The 23,218-nt window shown below is 43.6% G+C and overlaps 1 protein-coding gene across 4 annotated transcripts in view; it reads left to right on the top strand.

Annotated features, from left to right (window-relative positions):
* The window catches only part of TUSC3 (tumor suppressor candidate 3), a 1,466,371-nt gene that overhangs the window by 1,160,595 nt on the left and 282,558 nt on the right, over positions 1-23,218 (top strand). For all 4 annotated transcript variants that reach the window (XM_078678946.1, XM_078678947.1, XM_078678945.1 and 1 more), the window contains one exon: positions 5,745-5,819. In XM_078678946.1, coding sequence (XP_078535072.1) covers positions 5,745-5,819 — 75 coding nt within the window. The remainder of the gene's footprint in view (positions 1-5,744; positions 5,820-23,218) is intronic.

Raw genomic sequence — 23,218 nt, 5'->3', positions numbered from 1 at the left:
AAATGCTGGTGTCTGATTCTTTAATAGGCTTGTAAGTCCCTCCTTAGTATGGCCATGTCGCAATTTCTATCCTCCCATGGCTACTGGCCTCTTTACTTTGTTGTTACACGGTACATACACAATTATTTTTTAATCGATCTTAAAAAAAAATAACAAGACTCCTGATGCATTCATGCAAAGTCACTAACCTAAATCATTACTACATTGCTGTTGTGTGGTCGCATGCATGCACGTCCACATGTATCACAATACATTGGCAGCCATTTTTTTAAATATTACCTTTACAATAGGGTCAGGCGTAATGTTAGATTGATAAAAATAAAACGCATTGGCAAAGCCAATATGTTGGCACTGACCTGTTAAGGTGAGACCTACTGGCTTTACAAATGCGTGTGATTCTCTTTTTTACTCCAAGGGAACAACCACCACTCCTTTTTTCTTTTTTTTAAAAACCCCTCTAGGTATGGGGTGATCCATTCCTCCTTCCATCCAGGAAGGGTTGTCACTCCAGCCCTTTGTTGGTGTAAAGCACCAATTATTTCCAATGTGGGCAAGGATTACTATTTATGAATGCCAATAAACTCACAAGTTTGTAGGCGTTCAGAAGCTTTCAATATATACCTCTTGATCTGCACATTACCCATCATATTTGAAAGGTTTACTACTGCAGATTTCTCTGCAATGATAGCAGGAAGAGTTGCCTTATTGGAACCATTTACTCTTGTCAACAACCCGTCAGTGAATTCCTGACTGGTGTAAATAAAGCCATTGTTTGTCCCTGTGGCCTGCTAAACATTCCCAAAGATGGTAAATCTTCAGAATTCAGATTGGTAAAAGAGGATCTTGGAAAGACTGTGGAAAATTGCATTTCGTTTTTATAAAACTTTGTAGTAATGACTCCACCACTATCGCATTTCCACATCTAACTTTGCAGCTGCCAACAGTGCGTGGAGTCGGGGCGAGTTATAACCATGCCTAAAAGCAATAAATGGAAGCGTCAGACCATAAAATACACTTACATTTTCCCATCATCCTATCTTTCATCCTCTTGATGCAAGCAAGCAAACAAGCTAAAATGTATTTGACCGCCCTGGCTAAACTGCTTATGCAGACGGAGCTTTAACAATGGAACTTTTGATGTAATTTAGTCGAGGAAAGGTATCTCAAAATTGTCACTTTTCCAAGTATTTGAGTCATTCTCTGATTTTACTGTAGGCGTTACATGCAATGTGCAATTCAAAATAATTGTGGGACTGTATTCTTCTTTCATTCCAAATTCAGATACGTTTCAATTTTGCTTTGCCCTTTCGCACATGATGCATTGTAAACCTTGTAGATATACCCAGAATTACAGACAGAACATACATGAAAACCAACAGGAACATCTCATTTTTAAAACCAAACTCTATAATTACGGAAACCTGCATCCTGCAGATCAAAAATGCTCTGACAAGTTCTCAGAATGTGCACTTTTCAACATTTTTGCTATGCCACTACGTACATAGACAAAGAAGCATTTACCTACGTAAATGTATATGTATATTTTAAGCATACATATTGTTGGACTTGGCCCTTTCTGCAGAGTCATCCTGAGACTTTTTTCCTTCACTCTAGCTATTTTTGCTGAATTAGATTTTGTTGGCCTTAGGACTCTGTATCATTGCTAACCGGTGCTAAAGTGATTGTGCTTTCTCTATAAAACATAGTAGAAATGACTTATACTCAACTAGCATATTTAATCTATTTGTATGTCCCTTGTAAAATGGCACTAGCTGTGCCCATGGCATGTGAGCAAAATGCTACTACTGGGCCTGCAGAACTGTTTGTGCCACCCACTTAAGAAGCACTTTAAATATGTCTCAGGCCTGCCGTTGCAGTCAGTGTGTGCAGTGTTCACTGCCATTTCCACCTGACAAAAGAAACCTTTTGTTAGGCATAGGCCTTCCTTTTTATACAGATAATTCACCCCTAGGGTTGGCCCTGAACAGCCTAGAGGACAGGTTTCAATGTATTTAAAAAGTAGGACAGGCACTTTTAGATTTTACATGTCCTGTTAGCAAAAAACTCTTAAAGGTAACCAGTCCATGTTAGGGGTTTTTCGAATTGTAATGACATATCCTAACTTATGGTGAAGTCAGATTGTAAATTACAATTTTTTTTAAATGTCACATTTAAAAAGTTACATTTTCCTGCCTATTGGTGCCTGCAGCCGATCTCTGGGTCACATGACTGAGTGTAGTTGACAGTTGGGCTTTGTGAATTCCTCCTAGACAGCCACAAACAATGGGGAGCTTAGGTGTGTAGGTGTGACTGGATGACCCATCACGGTTAGGATGGCAGGGAGGAGCTGAGACAAGCCCTACTTACACATGAATATGCTGTGTTCTGTCTTCACACAAAGAGCTGCATACCTCCTGTAGTTAATCTGGAGTCAGGGCCAGGAAGGCAGGGCACTTATGCACTTCAAAGGTATGCCTCTAGAAGCTTATGCCCACTTCAAAGACGCAACTGGGTATAAATAGTGGACCATTGACATCAAATCCTAAGTACACTGCTGGTCTTGTGGATACTCTGGCAGGAAGAAGGACTTCTGTGCTGCTGAAATGACAGCCACTCTGCTGGACAGCGGCTCTGAAGGGCTGCTTCCGACCTACACTGACCTTCTGCCCTGTTGCCTGGTCAAGAAGGACTAGAGCTGCATCTCTTGAACCCAGAACCGAGAGTGGCTCCAAGGGCTAGAGGCTGGCCTCCTGATCTGAAGTTTCTGGGACATAACAGACCTTCAACAACCTTGCAATGGCACCTGGACTCTGCCATCTGTGAGTCTACCCTGCCTAGTGGTGCCACCCCAGTCCAGGACCCTTCGCTTTGGACTTGAGGTGCACTGCCAGCCTCTGTGGATCCATCAGAACGGATGCAACTCCTCTGCTGCGCAGCATAATCCCAAAAAGAACTGACGCAGCTCCGCTGCTGCGTTGATTGGACCTGTCGCAAAGACCTGCATCACTGCCACAGACCGCAATACATTTGGGAATCGCCGCTGCACGATGCATCCACGGTGCAGATCCTCACATCGCTCATTGATGGCTTCCGCGAAGACAGTAGTCTCTCCATAACATCCTCGCACATTTTCGGAACTAGCACATTGCCCTGGCTGCGTACCGCATCCTCGACACCGGACTTTGCATCGCAAACCCCATCAATGGCATCCTCGATACTGATGCAGGCCTCGCATCGCAGCCTTGCCTCATCCCAGAACTGACACGTTTCTTCTGCTGTGCAACGCATCTTTGACAGGGATCCTTGTAATGCTCTGCAACCCCGAATTTAAGGTGCTATGTTCAAAAGACCTAACTGGGTCTCTGTAGCCGACCTGTGATCCATTGCAGTCAGCCTGAAATTGTGCCTTTGCCCTGGTCTGCCGCAATTTGAGCTTTGTGCTTTTTGGCGCGATTTTCACTAAAATCTTTAAAATCGGATACCTCTGGTTCTACTGATTGGATTTTTGTCGTTTTTATCTTGTTTTATTTATTAAAGAAATATCTATTTTTTCCAGCATGGTGTGCGATCCTTTTTATGTGGTGTTTCCACTTTATTACTGTTTGATGGGTTTCACAAATACTTTACACATTGCCTCTATTTAAGACTGACTGCTCTGTGCCCAGCTACTACAGGGTTGAGCACAGGGTTGGCTTGTGCCTCACCCTGACAAGGATTGTGGTTGCTTCTTGACCAGGGTTCACATTCGAGTCAACCAATAACCCCATTTCTCACACTTGTATTGCCTTGAAATTTTTAACTTGCACCCCAAATGAACAGTTCATTAATTCACAATATGCATTTCAATAAATTACAGGGCTTAACTACATAGTCATATGGCTAAAAATGTAATTAGTGAAATGATATTTAATAACCCCAAATAAGTACCTAACACTGGAAATCCACAGGGCAATCAAAGCGCTCCATTGTGAGACCTTGAGAAAAGGTTAATCACCTAGGGGTTTTTACTAAAAATGACAAAGGCCCTCACCCACCAAGGTAGCATGCATCATCAGGGCCCTCCTCGGAGTGTTAATCTGAAATTTAATACGGTGGGATTCCCCTGGTGCTCCTATAGGAGGGTTGTAAGTTATACCTTCAAGTTCGTAAGGTACCTGGGGCCTTGGAGAAAAAACAAAAATAGGATGGTTAGGTTATGGTAGGTTTATTGACACCTCCCACTACTTGAATCTGTACAGTGTGTCAACATGTTTCTGCCTCTTGTCTTTATGTCTAGTGATCCTCTTGGACATTCATCAGGACAAGGCCTCACCCCTTTCTCTCTCATGTCCTGCCATCAGGTAAGTCAATGGTGTGAAAGTTGAGTATGAAAGTATAGAAAAAGAAAATCTAATTTAAATTACCCCATTCACCTATATAGTAAATTAAAGAATCCCCGGAATCACTGGTCCACACAAGACATTTACCAGCTGACCAACTAACATCAAAACCACACGTTAGTCTGTTACATGAGTTAAAGAACTCCATCCCTCTGCCAACTGCATCGTCTATACATTCAGCACTCAGGTTGCTGTAGGCTTGTGATAATCATGGAAACAATTCACATTACAACTGTAATACTGAATCAGTGGTATGCATAATCATGGGTGTAAACTATGATTCATTGACATGACCACGCATAAAGACGAGACTCACATCATATAACAGGAGCAGAGTTAAATTAGGAAAACTGGATACCAAATTCGTTTCACATTACAAAGGCATAAAACACACCAATGATGTGCCCGGTCGAGGGTAACTAGAGGGCCTGGCCTACAACCAGGGCCTTCATACAACATGCTGCAGGCAGCCAAACCCCGCTGCACGCTTACCCGATCCCCAAATGCATCCACAGGTCTGCCATAGCACCTATGCCAGGCCGCGCTCTAAAAGTGTCACGGGGAGCCAACCCCATTAATCACAGTTTTCGGCCATGTACATTGGGTTCTAAAGTCAGGATCTGACCTATACCTAGGGCCAGGCCCTGTGCACAACCAGCTATGGTCAGCCAACCCCCACTGTACACAGGGGGACGGTGGAGGGGCAGGGACGCCACTGAATCTGGCCATTGACTAAACCCATGTTTTTTCCTTTCGAGCTTGCAGACAGGTGGACCCAGCATCTTTAGGGTGTTTTCCCCTAATATGTTTGCCTTCCAGCCTCCTGCTTTTGGTGGCTTCGTTTTTGCAGGATTTAGGACTCTGCACCCTTTACCACTGCTAGCCAGTGCTAAAGTGCTTGTGCTCTACCCTTTAAACATGTTACCTCGTCATCTGTAGTATGGAAATGTAGCAAAAATAAACTCAGTTTCTTCAACTATTGCTGTTAAGAAAAATGTAATCTCTGTATTTCCATACCGTTTATACAATTATCAGCTCTTCCATGGGACTGTCTGAGGCTTTTTAACCTGTTCTAAAAATGTTGGCTTGTTATTGGTTTTATTGAATAAAATAAACTACTTGTAACTGTTTTAGACACCTGAAAAATAGATACGTGTATTCAAATTACATGGGAAAATTATCCTGATATTCAAAGGTTTTGTATTGTCTACATTTTGCATACATTTGAAGTGCATAAATTATGGAAAATAGCGAGTTTGACATATTTGGTGCAGAGAAAATTAAAATCTTACTATGCCGACAGATGCAGGGTTGTGCCTTTTTTTGAAATCCAGATTGCAGTGGTTTCCTTGACAACACATACAGATGCTGCAATTACCATGGGAATGGTCCTCCTAAATGAAGCTGCAACTTCCAAAGGGGATGTAGGAAAGAGGAGAAGTAAGTTGCTTTGTTTACTCATTTCTGATTTTATGTAATTCTATTACCAATCACATAACGTGTCATTGTAGTGTAATATGAAATTTTGCAGAGATCATTGCTCTCTCAATCTTGAAGTAAAAATACTACATTCTGTTTCATATTGCAGTTTGGTTTAGTGGACCGTTTGCTAATGCTTTTGATTACTTGTGCTGTTGGGAGACCTGTCACCTGCAAGCTATAGTTTTTTCTCCGAGTACCTAGGCTTCTTGATGATCGATTCGTAGTTTCCAGCTAATGCTGTAAGAGGTAACGATGTAAGAGTTGTTCACAGGTCTTAGATTTTCCCTATGTAGGTGCATAGCAGTCTATTCTTTAAACATTCCACATAAATGACGTACGCTATCAATGGTGTCTTTGCTTTCAGTTGGTGTGTGTGTGTGCACACACACTTTTCTGCTGGTTGTTGACGTTACCAGAGGTAAAAGGTCTTGCAACAATCCAGTACCACTTGTGTGAATGTGTTCAGTGTATGTTGTGTTTCAGTGACTTTGTACCTTATGAATTGGAGCTGGTGTGTTTCCCACTGTAAGAGTTCAATTGTGTTTAAGTAATTTTATTTGCCCAAGATGTAGTTCTGTGCACCGGGCTTAGTCTTGTCACTGTGACACAATGACAAATTAAATAAGCGTTTTGGAAGAGGAAGTGACTGACATAAGCGAGAGCTATGGGCTAGTTTACAGAAACCTGCCAATGGCAGACTAATATGTCATCTTAAAATGTCAATGGTGGACTCACTGACAGTCAGTTGAACTGTGGAAGAGAGCAAAGAAAGCAGCATAGGAACTACAAGGAAAGTTGACGTGACCTGACCTTCACTTGAATCTCTGCATTTGAAAACGTTTCCCTGTGTGTGCAGGTTTGCCTGAATACTTTAGAGCGGTATAACTCCCCATTTACTTTAGAGCGGTACACTTTACCACTGCTAACCAGTGCTAAAGTATGTGTGCTCTGTCTTTTACACATGGTAAAATTGATTTAAACCCAATAGGCACTTTACATTTACATATAAGTCCATTGTAAAGTGGTTCTACAGGTACCCAGGGCGTGGAAATTAAATGATACTCCTGGGACTGTAACACATATTGTCTCAGGCCTGCCTTTTTAAACTGCCATTTCGACCTGGCAAAATAATGATTTTGCCAAGGCTAAACCTTCCTTTTTCGTACATACGTCACCCAGGATGTCCTCCTGAGGCTCAGCCGGGAGTGACCAACGTACTGGGAACATCGATTTGCCGCATTTAAATATTTTAAAATCATTGCTGCTCACTCTACATAATTATTTTTACTTATTGTGCACATTCCTCATTTGCACGGGGCTTGGCTCGATCTCCCGGCGTCCGCGCTGACACGGCGAGAGCGCCATTTTGGCAAGAGGCAGGGTGGACGCACCAGTTGTTCTCCCTCGAGGATATTTAAGGGGAGGGGGTGCGAGTGCACAGATTGATGTCCTTCTGAGGCTCAGCCGGGAGTGACCAACGTACTGGAAACATCGATTTGCCGCATTTTAATATTTTAAAATCATTGCTGCTCACTTTACATAATTGTTTTTACTTATTGTGCACATTGCTCATTTGCACAGGGCTTGGCTCGATCTCCCGGCGCCACGCTGACACGGTGTGAGCGCCATTTTGGGAGGAGGCAGGGTTGACGCACTAGTTGTTCTCCCTCGATGATACTTAAGGAGAAGCTGGCTTGGGCGCGCAGCGGACGTGAGCAGCGGGCACGCCGCGGGCGCGCCTAAGGCAAGCCCGTCTGTCGCCGTCCGCGCTCGAATCGCGCACAGCGCCAGCCCCCCTGGTCGTTTGACTCCAGGTGATACAAATGCTATTTATTCTAGCAGTCTGCTACATAGTTTGAATTATTCTAAGCCTACTTGCAATTGTATCCTTACTCAGCCAGATACTCTCCCTTTAAATGATGACAAATATTGCCCTGGATGTAGTATTAAATTACCATACTTCATGTCCCACTACACTAACAATATTCATAGTGCAAGTAGAGCTTTAAAAGGACAGGTAGATATAAACGGCTATAAATGTGTTCTTATTAACGCCAGGTCCTTGGTGAAACATAGCCTTGAATGCGCCTCTCTAATTGAAGAAGAGGAAATTAGTATGGCATTCATTACTGAGTCCTAGACGGATGAAGCATCCTGCCCTGACTTGGTTAAAGCTATACCATCAGGATACTTTTGTTATACTGTTGACAGACCACTTAAGAGAGGAGGTGGCCTAGCAGTTATATACCTAAACTCACTTAATGTATATTTTAACTATATATCTAATGCAGAATGTGAAGCATTGGATTTCTGTTTTTACCTCTCGCACCAGCTTACTTTCAGAGGTACCCTTATTTATAGACCACCTGGCCCTAGAAGCCAGTTTATTCAGCAAATAGGCAGTATGCTGGAAAGTGAGTTAAGTTCTCGTTCATATACGCTCTTAGGAGATTTTAACTTCCACTTGGAAGCCCATTCAGATTCAGACACCTCTAGCCTTCTTGACTTAATGAATAGTGTAGAACTTATACAACATGTTACAGATGCGACTCACAAGGCAGGCCACACATTGGATGGCATTTTTCGAATAATACTCAGTTGGTAGTCACCTACGTCCTCCCTGTGGTCTGGTCGGACCACAAGGCAGTTCTGTTTAAATTGACTAGACAAGACCATTGCTTAGGGAAGCCAGCCAATAAAATATCGATTAACAGAGCTTGGAATAGAGTTAAAGCAGAGGAACTTCATGAACTATTAACTTCCCCTGCAAATATCCTACCAGATAATTTGGATGAGGCCACACTAGCCTACACTAGCTGGTTGGAAAGGGCAGGCAATAAACTAGCCCCGAAAAAAATTCTTCACCATAACAGGACACGTCCTTCATCACCTTGGTATTCTCAGGAGCTTAGAGAGAAAAAACTAGTATGTAAACATTTTGAAAGAATTTGGAGGAAGGATTACACTACGATTGACAAAAATAACTACAAACATAATTTAAGTCTAAGTCCACATTTGTAAAGCGCACAATCACCCGTAAGGGTCTCTAGGCTCTGGGGGCCGTCGGGAAGATTAAGCGAGCTATTGCCCAGAGTCGCATGGTGCTGGGCTAATCTGCCGCCGGAGCCGAGGATCGAACCGTGATCCCCAGATTCCAGAATCAGTCGCCCTAGCCGCGGCGCCACACCTCTTCCAGGTCAGTATAAGCAGCTACTTCTGAGGACAAAATGTGAATTTTTTACAAATAAAATAATTCCGCATGGAACTCAACTAAGGAACTCTTCAGAACAGTTACTGCTCAAGAATGTCCGACACCACAGCCTATTCCAGCTAGTCAAGAGTTGTGTGACAATATAGCCAGATGCTTTTTTGATAAGGTTGAGGCTATTTTTTCTACTCTGACAGGTTCAACCACTAATAACGTCTTGACGAATATAGTAGATTCGAATCTGTCACAATGCTCTAGTCCTAAGATGGATATATTTACTCCAGTCACTGATACAGAGGTTCATAAGCTTTTGATGGCAACTAAATCAGGGTCCCCAAATGATCCCTGTCCTCCTTCCATACTCAAACTTGCACCAGAACCCGTCACGTCTACTCTGACTTCTACTAATAATGCTATGTTCAAGGAAGGGTACTTACCCAAAATATGGAAAACCGTATCCATAGTGCCCCTCCTGAAAAAAACAAAACTTGATCCTAAAGATTCAAACAACTTTAGGCCTATCGCCAGACTCCCACTACCAGCTAAAATCACAGACAAATTATGAATTCTCAACTGAGTTTGTTTTTGGAAGAGGCCCAGGTACTGGACCCTACTCAGTATGGTTTCCGGGGAGGTCAAAGTACTGAGTCTGCCTTATTGAAATCTACGGAGGAAATCAGGCTCTTATTAGATCAAGGAGGTAAAGCGGCCATGATCATGTTGGACCTATCAGCGGCCTTTGATATGGTCTACCATGTTTTATTATTGAACCGTTTACAAGAGATTGGAGTCAAAGACACTGCCTGGAAATTACCTAAATCCTTCTTATCTGATCGGGTACAGACAGTGTCTCTTGGTGAGTTTACAGCTAAATCCTTCCCACTTCCCTGTGGTGTTCCTCAGGGCTCATCTATTAGCCCAACACTCGTCAATATTTATGTTTCTAAGCTTGCTCCTTTAATTGAATCCTTTGGCTTTAATTTAACGTCGTACGCAGATGATACACATATTGTGGTTTCTCTGCTACCAGATAGGGTACAAGGACTGGCATCTCGTTTCCATGATTGTATGACAGCAGTGGGCAGCTGGATGGCCCCAAACTGCCTTAAATTAAACTCCAGCAAGACTGAGGTGGTTTTGTTTGACAATGACCCAAACTTCTGGACCCCGGCCTGGTGGCCAGATAGGCAGGGTCCTTTGCCAATTCCGATTAGGAAAGTTAAGAATCTTGGATTCTACATTGATAACAAGCTTAGTTTCAAGGATCAAGTCAACTCGGTTATTTCTGCTATGACTTTTGTTCTCAGATCTTGCAAAAAAATCATGCCCCATCTACCTAAAGATAGTCAACGTATAGTTATCACTGCCATGGCTATGTCCAGATTGGACTATTGTAATAGTCTGTATCTTAATATTCAGGATGGCCTGATGAAGAAACTGCAGATTCTGCAGAATGCAGCGGCCAGATTACTTACCGGCCTACCCAAGAATGCTTCTATCTCGGGTGAGGTTAGAAAGCTTCATTGGCTGCCTGTAAAAAAACTTGTTACTTTCAAAGCCCTCTGTGTGGTCCACAAATCCCTTCAGGGTATTGGACCCCTTCATCTTAAACTTCAATTTCAGCCCTACGTTCCAGGCAGACCACTGCGTTCCTCTACGGCCAAATTGATATCTGTGCCCTCTGTAAAGTGGTCCAAGTGGGGGGGGGCAGAAGCTTTGGACTGGGAGCATCTAAGGCATGGAATGATCTTCCGTTGCAGCTAAGGTGTCTGACAAACCATCTGGACTTCTGGAAATCCCTTAAAAATTGGCTTTTTGCAAGTAAATAATGTTCCATATGACCCCGGTTAGTAATCTCCTCAGGACATCATATACAGCGCCAGGACACCTTTGGGTATTAGTTTGCGCTATAGAAATATCGATAACATTAACATTAACCCATAGGCCCTAAACAGTCCGTAGGGCAGGGTGTATTGTATTTAAATATTTGTACATGTACTTTTAAGTGTCCTGGTAATGAAAACAACTCTGAATCATTTTTCACTATTTCTAGGCCTACCTCTATGTTGTAAAGTAGATTATTAGTAGTGGTAAATATGCAGTTTAGGACTCAGAATAGGTTTCAGGAAATTATTCCTATGTTCAAACCTTGGTAGCTTGGCTGCAATCAGGCAGGCCTAACATCAGAGACAGGCATGTAAAGCATTTAAAACCAGCAAACATCCAATGTAGGGAACCAGAGAGATGAACTTTCAAAGATTTAGCACAGCATAGCACAGAGACACCTAATGTGCCTATTGGGACATCTGGCTGCGCTAGACCGTGACAAAGCCAAAGTTTCAAGCCTATAACGATGAATCCCTGCGCAGCTACCCCTCGCAGTACTTTTGACTCTCCATTAAGTAAAGGAGATGGTGGTAGGTTTGGAATTCAAATACAATATGAAACAGTAATGACATATTGTAAAATCTATTTCTGGTCATCACTATATGTTCAGCAAAGAACCGGTCTCTATTTTGGTTAGGAAAAAGTAGGGAAGTTTAAATGATACATTGAAACTAGAAGGTCATTTTACACTATTTGACTGAAGTAAGTTTCCTTTATGATTGCACTTTTTAGACATAATAATCGTTTTACCCTTGGAGACCAGGAACAATGCTTCAGATCCCATATTTTCTCTCTGTTTAACTATAGGTTGTAAAACCCATGATCTAGTGCAAAGCCGGATTCTGCATCCTGTTACAGTGTGTTGGAAGGTGAATTATTGCTAGACGTAAGTGTGCACCTACCACTAGCAAAAAGGCCACCAACATAATATAAGGTCCAGTCAAGGTTGCAATACATTAGCCTCTGGATCAATCCTTGGGAGCTCACTGTGAGCAGGCAGGCTTATCTAAAGAGACAGGTTTGTAAAGCATTTAAAAAACACCAATACATTAATGAAGTAAGACACAATACACGATGAAAATCCATTACTAATTTATAAAAACAGGGAATATTTATTTTATTAAAATGACACCAAAATAACAAAAAAATAATATAGGGTACTGGAGATATTAATTTTTAAAGAATAAACACTTCCTAGTGCTTTAAAACATATAGCTTGCCTTGGACACAGTCCCAGTTTGAGGCTGACAGCAATGTCTGATACACTAAGCCCTTGTAAAAACTTTACCTTCCCACTTAGAAAATGTCTGGTGGATTTTTGCTCGTCGTCGAGCGAGGCTCCTCTTCAAGTCGGGATTCGAGTCGACCATGGCGGCTTGACTCAGCGAGAGGCCCTGGTGAAATACTGGAAATCTCGAGCTCCAGAGCTTTCAGTGGGCAAAACCCAAACCTGTAATCTAGGAAGGTCTTGGTTCAATGTCGGCAGCCTGACTCTTGTCACCAAGTCAGTCACCTATAGAGCTTTTTCCAGAAGTTGCTCCAAACTTCTCTAAACTTCTGCAACTTCTTCCTGAAGTTCCTCTTGGGTGTTCAAAGTTTCCAAAAAATTAACCTATTGATTTAAAAGCTCGGAGATAATCCTTGGCAGTTAGGACTACCGTTCCCACAATGTACTTGTCCAAATCCTTAAAAATCCATGGAGGTACACCAGGGTGGGATATCTTGGGGGAGATGGTGCAGTTGAGATCTGTTAACCTGTTGCTTTCAGGGAGTCCACTCCTTAATCCTTTTGGAAGCAAGGCAAAGTCCTCAGGGTTGTAGTTCCGGGTGTGCATCAGAAGCAGTCCTTCAGAGTGCAATCCTTTGGGGTACAGACCTGGGTTCCAGCAGAGCAGTCCTTCTTCTCCTTGTAGTTTCTCACAGCAGATCTGAGTTGCTATGCAGCTCACACATATTTATCCATGGTTCTGGGGCAACAACAAGCGCTATATAAATGCAAATGCAAACTATTCACTTTTCCATCCCTCCATTATCATTTTCAATCCAAATAACAGACTAACGTATCTACCGCTCAAATTAATTTAACATCTCACTATAGTTATTCACCACTAATCCTTTTTTGGTTCTGGAGTAACGTGCTACTCTCCAAAAATAAGCGTCCACGCATTGTCAGGGGTAGTAAACACTATATAAATACAATTATAATTACAACAAGCAAGGGGGCCCCCCTTACTAACAGGGTACAGGGTGCCACCTAAAAGCATGACAGCTTTCTCCAAAGTGTGGCATATTCTTGTCCCACAAAGCACTGTACTTTAAAACTCAAGATGGAGAATTACTCTCCTTGGAGTAAGATCTGGCTGAGCCAATCCATGTGGATCATTTCCCTTAACACTCCCAATCCAGACCTCCTGCAAATTTCATTCCTGGGGCTGCAAACTAGCTTGGGGGGGAGGAAGGGGGAGAGGCAAAGGAAGAGGAGGAAGGGCTGGCTGGCATTCCTTACTGTCCTGCTCCCTTTGAAGTCCAGTTTGATTTACCCAGCCCCCTTGCTGGACTGTTATCTGCAGCTGCAGCGCTCCCCCATCAGTTAACCTCTGCCTCTGTGCAGGCCACTTATCACCTCATCACAGCAGTTTGGCTAAGCCTGTAAAGGCAGACCAATTAGGGGAGGCTGCGAGAAAGCTGAATTTTGGCTCACGGAAAGGAAGTTCTATAACTTCTTTTCTGTAATAGTTATGATATATTCAACAGTAGCATGTTGTGAGATTTATCATTACCAATATTTTAAGCCACTGAAATATTATTTAGCTCACTCCTAGCGATAATTTCACTGTATTGCAGTATTCCCATGTTAGCCCATGGAGCTAAAGTGCTACAGTAGCGAAAACAAAATTTATAGTTTTTCCCTCACCAGGGCATATAGACATTTTTTTTGTAAATGTCCCTGCTTAATTTTACAGGTACCCTACCCTGGGAACCCATAGGGTAGATCTTACTGGTGACTGATAAGTAAGAATAAGGTAGTTCAATACCTTTAAATCCCAAATCGAATTTGGATGTAATTTCAATTTAACGCTAGTTTTCAAAGCGGGGCTGCTTTTAAAAGGACAGCAGGCAACACTGCAGTGTACATTTAAGGGCCTCAAAGCTGCTGGCCCCCCAAACCTACATGCCCTACCAAATGCTAGGGACTTACAGGTAGGTGTTCCGTGCCAATTGTAATTACACCTAATTACCATATACCTTTTTAGGTTTTGCAGGCAAAATCTTTTGAGTTTCAGTATGGGGCTTTAACCCGCCTCTCTGTTCCATTGGCTAGCTCCCTAAATGGGGGCTAGCCATTGGAACAGAGATGCGTCAGTCATTGTCCGAGCAGATTCGTGGGCGTTCCGGCGATTTTTTTGCTCTCCGCCCCTTTAACAACGTCAATGCGGCGGTGGGCGGATGTTTTTTTTGGGTTTTTTTCATCATGTTTTGGTCTTTTTCGAAGTGTCTTTTGCCGGAGTGGGCTGCGCGATTGTCGTCTCCGTGGCTTCATTCCGTCTTGTTTTTTTGTTGTCGTCTTTGTTTTCCGTCTTTGCGTCGCTCGTTGTCGTGTCTGTTTTCCGTCTTTGCCTGGTATGTATGCTCCTGTTTTTGCATTTAAGGTAAACTCATGGCTGTCGTCTTTGTTTTCCGTCTTGTGTGCGTGAGCTCCTCACCCGCCTCCCCTCTCGTTCCTTGTGTGCGTGCGCTCCTCACCCCTCCCCCCTCGTTGCTTGTGTGCGTGAGCTCCTCCCCCCCCTCGTTGCTTGTGTGCGTGAGCTCCTCACCCCCCTCCTCGTTGCTTGTGTATCTTTAAGATCTAAAACTAATGCAACCCCTGTCTCACAAGTTTATTGAACATAAACGCCATCCGCCCTAGTTACATATGATTACCTAGTTCATGCTCGTTGTAAATTTAATCTATTTTTATGAGGATGTGGATTGAACAACAATACTGATCGTGGAGCATCAAGTATATTAGTTTAATCAGAGGTAGGGGTGCTTGTTACTAACAAAACTGCATCCTTTTCAGCACAGGTCAGCCTAGTGGAGGTAGGTCAAGTCTGCGAGAAAAGTGAAATTGTTAAAAGCGCTGTGATTGTTGGTTAAGTGCCATTGTCTTTTGTTTTTTTTTGTTGAAGATGCATGGCGGAAAAAACTGCTTCATTTCGAAGTGGTCACGGTGATAATTACTTCCCGTTTTTTAATTGAAAGTAATGGGTTTGCTGCTTTAGGGCCCGGCTACCTTTCTAACTTGCTGCGAGTATACTTTAAATCCGTGATTCTCAATGTACGGCCCATGGGGCCGCTTGCGTCCAACTTGACCTTTACATGCGGCCCCTCCTTGTAAACAGCAGCAGTGTGTGGGGCTCACAGTGTGTGGGGCTCGCAGTGTGTGGGGGGGCTCGCAGTGTGTGTGGGGGGCTCGCAGTGTGTGGGGCTCGCAGTGTGCGTGAGCTCCTCACCCCCATCCCCCCTCGTTGCTAATGTGCGTGCGCTCCTCACCCCTGGTTGCTTGTGTGCGTGAGCTCCTCCCCCCTCCCCCCTGGTTGCTTGTTAATTGAAAGTAATGGGTTTGCTGCTTTAGGGCCCGGCTACCGTTCTAACTTGCTGCGAGTATACTTTAAATCCGTGATACTCAATGTACGGCCCATGGGGCCGCTTGCGTCCAACTTGACCTTTAAATGCGGCCCCGCCTTGTAAACAGCAGCAGTGTGTGGGGCTCGCAGTGTGTGGGGGGGCTCGCAGTGTGTGGGGGGCTCTGTGTGGGGGGGCTCGCAGTGTGTGGGGGGGCTCGCATTGTGTGGGGGGGCTCGCAGTGTGTGGGGGGCTCTGTGTGGGGGGGCTCGCAGTGTGTGGGGGGGCTCGCAATGTGTGGGGGGCTCTGTGTGGGTGTGTGGGGGGCTCTGTGTGGGGGGGCTCTGTGTGGGTGTGCGTGTGGGGGCTCTGTGTGTGTGTGGGGGGGGCTCTGTGTGTTTGTGGGGGGGCTCTGTGTGTGTGTGGGGGGCTCTGTGTGGGTGTGTGTGTGGGGGGGACTGTGTGTGTGTGTGTGTGTGTGTGGGGAGGGCTCTGTGTGGAGGGCTCTCTGTGGGTGTGTGTGTGTGTGTGGCATTTGCGAGAGATTAAGCTATTGGCATTATAAATGACAATGCCATTTATTTATCGGTTTTCAAAACCAACACATAAATAAAAATGTTGTCATTTACAATGCCAATAGCTCTAACTTTTGCAAAGACGAAACCGTTGCATTGTAAATGCTTGTTAATCAGAGTACTAGCCTGGGGCCTGGTTAGCAGAGCCCAGGGCACAGTCAGAGTTGGTTACCACCAATATCAGTCATAAAATGGGGGAGATCAGGGCCAAAAGGATGACTTTCTCTTACAGTGTATCTTAGAGGGTTGTGCTAAGTCTTTCCTTTGTCCTATGTGTATACAGCCCTAGAAACACTGAAGATATTTCAGCTGGTATTTGCAAAGTGGAAAGGGTACTTTGGAAATAAATTCACTAAAATAAAAAGCACCACTGCTTAGCTTAGGGAAACTGGATAAGAACTCAGATCACTATGTGGCTGTTATACTGGAAAGTGTAAATTGGGGGCTACAGGACAGTGCGGGGAGCAGCTTGGGCCCAAATTGTTCCTAATCTAAAATGAGGATGCTGGAAGATGGGATGGCGTCTGATGATTGCCAAGAAAGTGTGTACATCTGAGGTGGAAATGATAGAGGTTTTAAAAAGAGGCGGCACACCCTCTCTTTTGTCACTGAAATTAACAAAAAATGCTACTCATCTTGCAACACCCAATGACATTGTCCTATTCTGCTGGTTGTGAACCATGTGATATGTCAAACCCTCACCCAAACGTTATGATTTCCTTCATTAGAGCATTTACTCCTGTGTTAAAAAATAACAAGTTGTAAGTGTGAAATGACTTTCACAGGTGTGCAAGGCAGTCAAGAGATTGCTACACACCACTTAGCATATGTGAAACTCGCTGCACCCTTATCGGTCCTGACTATACCAAAATGTCTCATCCTCCTAAGACACGAGGGCGGGTCATTGAACTTTATTCTAGCCCCCATGCTTTAAGTATAAAATCAAGAGGGCGGTGTTCATAAATCCTTTATTTCTTTGTGTGTCAGCATATTTGGGATTATTCTTTAACCAACGAATAGTATATATATACAGCCACAAGAAAAAGCTTGTTGCATGATTCACAAACGCAGCCTAAGTTCAAAGTCCTGAATTTCGAACCTCAAAAGACCTATACATAGAAGGGCTGACACATGGCCTGACTGTCAGCCAGGCCTCATGCCAACAGGCCCATTGTGCATACCCGACTGCCACGAGCAGCCACCCTGCAGGCAGAGAGAGATTGGCAACCCGAGCACACTTAGGATGGCCATATGTTATACCCTGGTTTTATGATGGTGGGGCACTGAATGGTATCCTTGCCTGGGCTCACTGCACAGTTCTTTGGCTGCATACAGTTGGTTTGGTGGAACAGGGACTTCTTCAATCATCACATGAAGATCTCACTGTGCATGGTGAAATGCTGCATGCAGCCAGCGCTATGGCTAGTGGGATGGCCCGACATTGTACCGAGGGCCCACTATACAGAGCTGAAAGATTTGCACATTTGCATTTAAGGCACAGAGTTTGGCAAGGTGTGACCAGAGGCTGCAGCGCCTGGCTAAACACCATGCAAAGTGTTCTCAGAGGTGTGAGATAGTGTACTGAAGGCCCACTTGGCACAGCCAGAAGACATATGTTGCTTGGCTAGTGGGACTTTGGCTGGAGCAGGTCCTAGTCACTGGCTGAGCACTGTTCCATGTGCATGCTGCCCATAACCTTTGGCCATACGCAGCTGGTTCAGTTGCTGACAGCTCATGTAAGGCATGTCCAGAGCCCAATCCCTGCACTCAGAGAAATTGAGGTTGGTGCAAAGTCTATTCTTAGCCTGAACTCACAGCATGGTTCCGACGAGCAAATGCCATGCTTGGTTGGATTGATTGAATATAAGCTGGTGAATGGCCAGGCCTGTACCTATGACCAGAGCTCACTGCAGACAGCCTAAGATCAGGTCCAGTGGTTCAAAGGCCTAGGGGGTGCAGCCATATCTCTTTGGACATGGTAAAATTCCATGTTCACCCTGGTTGGTGGCACTAGTTGGAGCAGTTCTTGGTCTCAGGAGAGGCCCCGAGCCCATTGTGAACGTCCAAAGAGTATGCACAGTATAATATATCAACACAGCAGTGGTTGGAAATAACCATATTTTATGTGCCATTCCATCAGATTTGTGCCAGAACTGTTCTTGTTGGCTTTAAGACTTTGCACACTTTACTCCCTTAAGACCTTCTGAAATTGGCATAATTTCATTGGCACATTTAATTTACTCATTAGTCCCTATCATATGATACTGCATGTATCCAGGGCCTGTAAATTCTATGCTACTATGGGCTGCATTACCCATTGTCCCATCCACTACAGTAGCACTGTAAAGCATATCTCCAGGCCTGCCATTGCTACCTAACTCTGCGGTTTATAAACTGCCAATTCGATCTGTCAAATTTACCCTTTAGAAAGGTCTAAACCTCCTTTGTAAATATGTATGAGTCATCGCTAAGGAAGGCCTTGTTGCCTGATAAGGCACGGTGCAAGCTACTTAAAATTACAACTTACAGAATGTAATGTTACGCAATGCATGCAAATGTCATCCAACCCCTTTTCACAGTGGCAAGGTTATCTGCCCCATAAGAAAACACTTGATCACATTAAAACACTTTATAATGATAATTTGGGGTTGGAAATAGCTGTTTGCTAGGGCCGATTTTGTTACACAGGGCTGATATTGCCGGCTCCCGGTAACAAAAACGGCCTCAGAGGCCCAAAACTGTCCCCCATCCTGGCGGGCCACCGGGGAAACGCCCTGTGCCCACTATGGCCATTCCGGCCCTGCTCGACAACCTTCATCGATAGCCTCACCGGATTCAACATCGAGCAGTGCCTGATCAAAGGCTTCCCTGGAGTTGCGCTGAGCAGCACCCATTTGATGGCTTAACCAGACTCGACAAGGAGCAACAAGCAGCATCAGAGCACAACCATTGTTGATAGCTTCACTGCACCTGATGCGAAACAGACTCCAAGAACTCGCCCATTGGCTCCCTGTTGTCATCAAGCCCTTCCTCAGATTCAGTTGGCTGTGTGGCCCCTCTGAAGACTTTCTACTTACTTAAAGGCTACTAAGTGAGAAGGTAACTTTGTGACAGGGACGAGCCTGGTCATTATACGTGACGCATGCCCCATCACAGTCGGCCTTCAATCTTACCCTTATGCCAATCTAGCTCGAACAGTTACCCATGGTTGGAACTATTTTTAAATCCAATATTTAAAATTCATTGCTCTGGTTCTACTATTTGGTTATTTGTAATTTTTGATTCATTTAAGTTGTTAAAATATTCTCTAGTGTTTCTAAATTGGCACCGGGATTTTCTTGTGTTGTGTTTTACTTTATTACTGCAAAAATACTTTAGATATTGACTCTAAGTTAAGCCTGCTGTTGTGTGCCACAACGTCCAGGGAATTTTTTTGAGGGACTGTTATGATTCACCCTGACCAGGATAGTGATTATTATTTGAGGTGAGCTCTCACCCACCTTAACTAATACCCCATTTTTTTAAGAAGCTGTATGAAATATGTTATAAAAACGACATTCAGAGAAAATCTTTGTTAAAGGTCAGTTATGATTAATGGATAATATTATCAAATAAATAAGAAAAATACTTTAAAAACAAAATCAACTGTTAAGTAGTGTTATGTTTATGGTTTGCTGTTGAAAGATCAATGAAATCTGCAAGTTATGGTTAAGCAGTATTAAAGGCTACATATATAATATCACAGGTGAATTGATAAATGGGATCATAGGAGACGGAATCAAGACTTGGAGGCGATGGCAGCTTTCTAGTCTATCTCCACTGTACCTGGTGCTTGAATTGGTGGTTGGAAGTCCATTTCTTACAGTAAAGTGACCCATCCCGTGTCTACTTTGTCTTTCATTAATGTGGAGCGCTCCACCGACCACGTTTGCACCTGAAAATGCACCAACTGCCGTTTAAGAATGAGAGGCATCTGTCACCAACACTGAGTATCGGCAACGTGTAACATCGCCGCCTTTCGGGATTCAGCAACGTCCCAACGAAGACGGACAAACTTTGTGCTGGTGCTACCAGAGGCTCTTTTTCTTCCCTCTGATAAGCTGCTTGGTTCCTACTGTAGAGTGGCATACAAGGCCTGTTCTCGCTTCCTCAGCGATGAACAGCCCACATCTGTACTTTTCCATTGTGGTCCCCACTGAGCAATAGACATTCAACATTCGCATGCTCTCCTGGGCACTGCGCTCTGGTATGGGCTGCCACATTTGCTTGGGAAACAATCTTTTGGATGATGGGTGGAGCCGTATGGGCTCCTCCATCTTGAATCATTGCTGATGACTATGCAGATATTGAGTGCCACTTAAAGATGAACGCCTCATCCATGTCAGGCTCTTTAGCACACATTCACTATCTTGTTTAGTTTCCTCACAATTGGACTATTTGGAATGCAGCATTACAAGTCATAGCTTTGGCTTTTTACTCTAGGTATTTTTTCCGAGGTCATGTCCATTCAGCAGCTGCAACAACCATTGGCCTCACCTTCTATCATGAAACCTTCAGCCCTCGAGACGATTCTTGCAGACCTTAAAGTTATTGGAACATCTGTAACCTCAAGTGAACAGTCAACAGCCACTGACGCCATGGTTGTTAAAAGTCTCCATTCAACTGTCACCTCCTTCTATTGGGCTTATGAGCATATTAATTCCTCTACAGATGAAGAGCCTTGGGCCTTCGCTGTGTAATTGAATTTAACCCCTCATGGGAATAATTGTGTTTCCAGGTGAGCATGATCATTAAGGAAGAGTGTATCTTCACATTGCTAACACCTTCAATATATCTTTGACCTGTGTGCTCACCATCTTCTAGGTTGCTCCCAACTGTCTTGATGAAGACCCACCATTAAGGTTGTAATTGGCCTCTTTCTATCTTAGGTCAACATGTCGACAACTCCATTCCTATAGCCTTTACTGGCTAAACTATCAACGGAGACACAGTACTAATTCGAACTCTGCACCTGTACATTATGGATGAAGTTTGATTTTATCAAAATAGATAGGGTGTCAGACAGGGTAAGATGCTAGTTGTCTGTGGTTTCAATTTACTATATTTATAATGTATTCTTTTTGATTTCTTTTAACTTATGCACGAGCACTTCTTTCAAGCACTTGCATGTCACACAATGGAGCAACCGCTATATAGTAACAATATATATATATATGTATATATATATATATATATATATATATATGTATTTCATTTCAATACAATTTTGAATTAACCTCAATTGAATTCTTGTGCTTGTGTGTTGTAATGGTGGTATACTATTCCCTTTATTTTTGAAATATTACATTTCTCTCTCCCTTGGATTGGGGTTTGTATGACTATTGATATAGAATCAGGATAGGCTGTTGTAATTGCCTTAGTAGGAACACTTCTTTCTGTACAGCACTGTACCTAGGTGCTGTGCTTACTGGTTTACCCCATTGTTATGTAATGGGTCACCTCCTTCGAGGCTCAGCTGGCACACGCAAACAGGAGGATCACGGACCTGGAGGCGTGCAACAGATTAAACCCCAGACTGTCACTCAGAACAGTGGAACTTCCAATGCAGGATGACTGATTTAAAGGTTTGGAGTCATAGAGATAACATTCGTTTTTTCAGAGTGCTGGAGAAGGAAGATGGAACTTTCTGACCCCCCTGGTTGCCTACCCTATTGTAAACAATGTTATCTTCTTTGTTGGAATTTTAGTGGCCTCAAATGCTAATCCCCTGTTGAGATCTCCCAGTGGGTACTCCTAGATCATGACTTGATTGCATGACTTCTGCATCATGGTCATGCATACCCTTGTTCCAACTTTTTTGATGCAATGGTTTCTACCAGCATAATGACCACAGGATCACAACAACTGCCAACTGCTTATCCAAAACTAATCTCATTAGGAGAAAGTGCCAAGCACTGAGACCGACAGTAAAACAGAAGGCCATACGACATGGCCTTCTAGACCAGGCAATCATGCTCATCGCATTTAATGGCGTTACCTAATAGCACTCTGATCCAAAAGCGATGGAACGATTTCTGGACTCTATCCTCGATCAAGTGATAGACACCATAGCTACACCAGCATCTCTCTTATCAACTGTTTTGGGTCACCCCAAGTCTATTTATGAGCCACAGACCCAACTTCAATTACCAATGGCTGAGACTCTTGTTGCCTCTCTAACCAGTGCAAGCATTACACACATTTTCCAAAGACATAGACATGCCAAGATCTCCATTAAACCTAGATATGGATAGCTCACACAACAACCATTGACCATGCATGAAATGCCAGCACTTTATAAACATTTAGATTCATTGTTCGTGACAGCTGAACTACCCCAAATAAAGTTCAATTCTTTATAAGATACAAGTTGTGCTTCGGAGGCAGAGTACTCAGCTAGCATTGACTTCCACTCCCACTAGATAACAATAACTTGATATTACATAATACTTGTTTACTTCGCTCATAACACAGCTTTCTGGCAATCCTGCCAACAATCTTACAGTGCTCTCTCAACGCCCAGGGTTTAAATAGCTATGCCCCATGAGATAAAGTGCAGAAAACCCACTGTACGACTATGGAATCATTACAACTCCAAAGTGCCTTGGCGGTAAGGTGCTCTCTACATCTAGCAGGCAACGCAACACAGGTAGGAGGGCAACCCCTATTCTTATCCATAACCATTTACCTGCCAGGGTCACACCATTGTAGGCAGTATTCATGCACCTAACGGCTCAAATGCTACTTTTCTTTACCAACTTTGTAGGCTGTTATCAAAATTAGGCCATACCAGAATCCTGCTTAGTGGAGACTGAAATGTAACTTGGGACTCAATCTTGTATTGCACAGGCCTGCCGGAAACAAAAAATAGCAGGCACAGAATGGCTCTCTTGGACTTACTATAGGATATCCCTCTATGTGATCTCTGGTGCCTCTTGCCCCATAACTAGGGATTATACCTTTTACTCCAATCCTCATACAATGGAATCGAGAATGTACTTTTTCTCTTGTCAGGATCGAGGACTAGCAATCTTCAAACTTGC

This window comes from Lissotriton helveticus, chromosome 2_2 (assembly GCF_964261635.1).
Source record: "Lissotriton helveticus chromosome 2_2, aLisHel1.1, whole genome shotgun sequence".
In the NCBI taxonomy this organism is placed as follows: domain Eukaryota; kingdom Metazoa; phylum Chordata; class Amphibia; order Caudata; family Salamandridae; genus Lissotriton; species Lissotriton helveticus.
Note: the sequence above shows the minus strand (reverse complement) of the source record. Positions and strands in the feature narration are given on the sequence as shown.